General features: G+C 32.6%; 1 protein-coding gene across 1 annotated transcript; it reads right to left on the bottom strand.

Moving 5' to 3' along the window:
• Window positions 1-727: 727 nt before the first annotated feature.
• LOC118030967 (uncharacterized) lies at window positions 728-1439 on the bottom strand. The gene is made up of 2 exons (XM_035035239.2): window positions 1312-1439; window positions 728-1172 (listed from the first exon to the last, which is right to left on the bottom strand). The coding sequence occupies exon 2, from the start codon at window positions 1125-1127 to the stop codon at window positions 915-917; it is 213 nt and encodes a 70-aa protein (XP_034891130.1). The 5' UTR covers window positions 1128-1172; window positions 1312-1439; the 3' UTR covers window positions 728-914.
• Window positions 1440-4749: the final 3310 nt, after the last annotated feature.

Genomic DNA, 4749 nt, shown 5'->3' with positions numbered 1-4749 from the left:
AAACCGGGATAACTTCATAGAAAAAAAATAAAAAAAAAAATAATATGAAACTCAATTCCACAAAATCCAATGTTAAGAGTTGAAATTAAGAAAAACAACTAAATTCATCATATAATCTTATAATAAAACAAATTGAATTGTTTTTTTTTTTTTGTCAAAGTCTAATTTTTAAAACAATAAAGAAGAATGGAATTGAAAACAAAAATAAAAAAAATTAATATGTTGAAAAGATAAAATTGAAAAATATAAAAAACAAAGTATTGTTCAATAAATATTGTTTTATAAATGTATTTGTTCAATAAAAAAAAAAACTAAATAAAAATTGGTATGTTCCTATATTGTTTCTAGCTGATCCTTCAGTTTCTCTCCTTCACTTTCTCTATTCAATAATCGTGTTTGTGCAAATTAAGAATGCAAATCCCCCGACCCTTTCAGTCATCTTCATGGTGGCGGAACCAGGACAAGGAATTCTCTTTTCAACTCCTTCAACAATTTATATTTTTAACGATAAATCTAGAAAATTTTAAATCTTAGTTCTCTCTAAGATTTTTTTCCTTGATTTAACCCTTACTGATATTCCTATCCCTCGCATCTTCAACCTTATTTTGTTAAAGAAATCACTATTCAGTAGCAACACTTGAAGAGTGACAGGTAAAGCTGAACATGGTGCCTATGTATTGCGAGTATATCCAGGCTCGTCTGTAATTTATTCAGTTAGGAATTCCAACTTGCAATCAAAAAGCACACACAGAACTCCATTACATCTTTTCAATAGATTAAGTACAAATATTTGCCACGCCAGTCAAGTTAAACGAACATTTACTTGAAAAAAACAAAAAAACAGAAGAGAAGATTTATTACAACATGTTATAGGTGTCACATCAGTGTGTCAAGAGCAGATCCGCAGTCGAGGGCTATGAACCAACATACATGTGGACACCAACAGCAAGCAAGAAGATGCAAATGAGAGCGAAGTAGAGGATGGAGTGAACCAGTATGGAAACGCCGCTAGTCTTGAAGTTGCCAAATTCTATGTATCGCTGATGACCCGGCATCTGAATCAGCAAACCTGGTGTTAAGAGTATAAATAGCACCACCGCCACAAATACCGGCCCCCAATCCGACATCTTCTCCCTTGCTTTCCTTGCCGTGCTAGTCTCTCAATTCGCACTCTGAGACAATGGCAATAATCACGGTGAAAATGGTGTTATAAAGGCGAGGTATTGCTTTGAGAAGAAGGCACGAGCTGTATTGATGACTAGGAAAAGCGAAGGTTAGAGAATCAAGCTACTCAGATTCACATGTTCTTACCTCATCAAATGCTCTGCAAATAGAAAAAGGAGACCTCCACCTAAATCCTCAAAGCATAAGATAGGTGATTGTTATTTGTTAGGTCTCAACATTATACAATGAAGAGATAAGCATACAAAAGGAAGATCGCCAACAAATTCTAAAAACGATGGGTTTTAGTCCCTCTTTTGAATTTACCTTGCTATCAACCCACCCACCTTGTTGTTAATGTGCTCAAGACCACCTTCTTGTTAGGATTAGAAGGTAGTTTGGAATTCTAATATATAATATTTTTTTAAATAATTTTTTTTATTTGAAAATATTATTAAATAATTTTTTTAAAATATTTTTTAACACTAATGCATCAAAATCATTATAAAAAACCCAAAAAAAAAATCAATTAAATATTTTTTTCAAACTAAAAACATTTTAAAAGACGCCTAAAAATATAAATATAAATTGTACCCAGCACCTCCACACAAATGATATAGAAACATTAGTGTTGTGTTTTGTAGATCTCCTCCAATAATGATGTTTATGGATATATACTTAAAATTTGGTTAAACCATGATGAGGCTATTATCATAAAGGAGTTGGCTTTTTAAGTAGGTATAACTACCGATGAGGTTATTATCCCATATTGGTTAGAAAGCGAGGATCTTAATTGATTATATGATACTAAGAATACATTTCTCATTACGAGGCACTTTTTAAAGGACAAAACTCACCGGAAACCATGTGAAACAATATCTCATGATGGGCCTGCCATGCTGAGGATATGGACACACCTTATCCATTGACGCCGTCTGTGGAAACGAGTCATGTGCTCTACCCAAACCTCTTGTTTGGAGGGCTTTGATGATACCATTATCTCACATTGGTTAGGAGACGAGGGCTTTAATTGCTTATATAACATCAAGAACACCTCTCTTATTATGAGACGTCTTTTAAGGGATAAAACCCACTAGAAATCATGTAGAACAATATTTTGTGGTGGGCCTACCATACTACGGGTATGGACATACCTCATTAATTTCCTACTTGAATTTTTATGTTGAGATTAAGGAGAGAATTTCCTACTTGAATTTTTATGTTGAGATTAATGAGAGAAGGGTTTTAGTCTCATCAATTAACACATAAAACTAGCCTAATTATACCCTTACCATTAAAAGAAAATCACTAAGAAGTAGTCATCAGGCAACAATGTTATTACCAATACACAGTCCACGTAACATAACCTAGACTTACACTAGTTTCTCATCCACAGCTTGGATCTAATTACTTAACATTAAGTTCAAGAAAGCAACTATTGTGCCAACTATGGTGAAACTTTCCATTTATCCAAGCCAAACTCAAACTTCGCCTCCAATTTAACCTAGTTGGAGCATGGTAAAAACTCTCAAGGAGAAAACAAGCATAATTATTTGCCACAAATACTATCAGGGGATAAGGGCATCAAGAATACTAAGATCGATGATCAATTGCCTATAAAACACAAAGTATCATTGATTCCTCGGTAAAAAAGAAACACAACATGCTCTAGCCATATCCTTGCACACAAACGTTCATCATAAGTCATTAAAACTTTGACAGCACATATAATAACAAACTTCAAACAAAAATGCATAGAGACATCAAAGTAACAAAATAGTTAATTAGGTGTTTTTTAATGAAACACTTGCACTCGACGAGAACTAGTGATCCTCATTCTATCTCTCCCATTAGAACTAGTTAGGTGTTTAATGATCTAACATTGTTCTTGCATTGTTCAACGCAGAAAATGTCATTGCCAATGAAAAAAACTTCCCGGCAGCGTCAACATCAAGTGCAACATCTATAAAAAGGTGAAAAAAAATATTACTTAATAAAAAGCATAGAAACATGACTTGTTAAATTCTTTATGAAGTAACCATGCCATTACCAACACCAGCCACGAATGAAGAACCAATAAATTAAATTAAATAATAAAAAACTCTTAATTATAAGCCATAATTAATATAGTAAATAATTCTTCTAGCCACTTTTAGAGTAAGCCATAATTAATATAGTAAATAATTCTTCTAGCCACTTTTAGAGCCCGTTTGGGGCTGAGTTTCAACATGTTTTTTTGACAAATTTTGAATTTTTTTTTTTTACTAAAATTGAGTGCGGTTTGTACCTTTTGGATCGTTTTGATGTGCTGATATCAAAAATGATTTTAAAAAATGAAAAAAAATATTATTGGCATGCTTTTCGGCACGAAAAGCTATTTGAAAAGCAACAGCTACCACACTCTCAAATACCCTCTTAAGCATACGACTTGGACAAATATATCCCTTACACAAAACTATTGATCACTTGGTTAAATAATCTAAATAATAATTTAGAAAGTTTATTAGAACCTTAATTCAGAAATAACCATGTAATTAAGAACTAAAAAATATTTTTTAAAAACTTGCATCCAGGAATAAATAATGCTCTCTAAATAAAAAAAAAATTCATGATATTATAAAGCGTATATATAACACAGACGCCTTATGTTTGAAATTAACTTCTAATCCTACCACAGCGTAGCACAGGTGCATTGAATAGTAAAATACCAAATGTGATTCATGTTGGAAGGGTACTCTCTAGAGGGGCGTCATTATCAAGCTTGGGATTAATAATAATTTCAAGTCGTAGAACAAACCTCTTCAGCTGATGCCGTAATTCATAACTTCATATCTCCATATGCCCACTCGCATTGCCAAATTGACAAGGAATCAACCAGGCTGAAAATTATGTTATCTAGGGGAAGGGATGTCGTCTCTGGGATGTTATCTGACCATTTCCTGCCGGAAAGAGCAATTATAAGTGGGTTAAGTTTCCGTTCCGGCCCAAATGGTGGATATAGTAGCGGCTAAGGCACACGACACAATTTGCAAAAATAGCTAATTGTCTCCAGATCCAAACCAGGCAATAGCCTCAATGGCCCAATCCATATTATTGTGTGCCCCCATGACATTTCCTAACATTCAAAATTTCAAAATCAATCGAGGAAAATCTTTGGAGAAAATCTGGTTAAACTAGTAGTATTACCTACAACACTAAAATAACTGGGGTGTAGTATATATTTTTTAATTGTTTTATAACAAATCCAAGTCGCGAAGAAGTTGTGGGTTCGAGCATCGAGAAGTGTTTTTATTTTATAAATTGTGATAGACAACAATGATATTTCATCCAATATCCTAAGCGTGTGTGTGGGCCAGGCCTTTAATAGCTTTTTTTATTTTATTTTTTACACTCCAAACAAAATTTACTGATTTTATTTACTTTTTAGTTTTGATATAATTTTTAAATATTATTATGATTTTTTGTTTAAATTTTAATAAATTTATTTTTAATTATTATGTACTTAATCTAAAAATAATAACACAAATAATAAATTGTTTATGAAAATTCGATGCAAAATGGTCGTTCAAAATGATTGTGTAAACACTC

Source organism: Populus alba, chromosome 17 (genome assembly GCF_005239225.2).
Source record: "Populus alba chromosome 17, ASM523922v2, whole genome shotgun sequence".
In the NCBI taxonomy this organism is placed as follows: domain Eukaryota; kingdom Viridiplantae; phylum Streptophyta; class Magnoliopsida; order Malpighiales; family Salicaceae; genus Populus; species Populus alba.
Note: the sequence above shows the minus strand (reverse complement) of the source record. Positions and strands in the feature narration are given on the sequence as shown.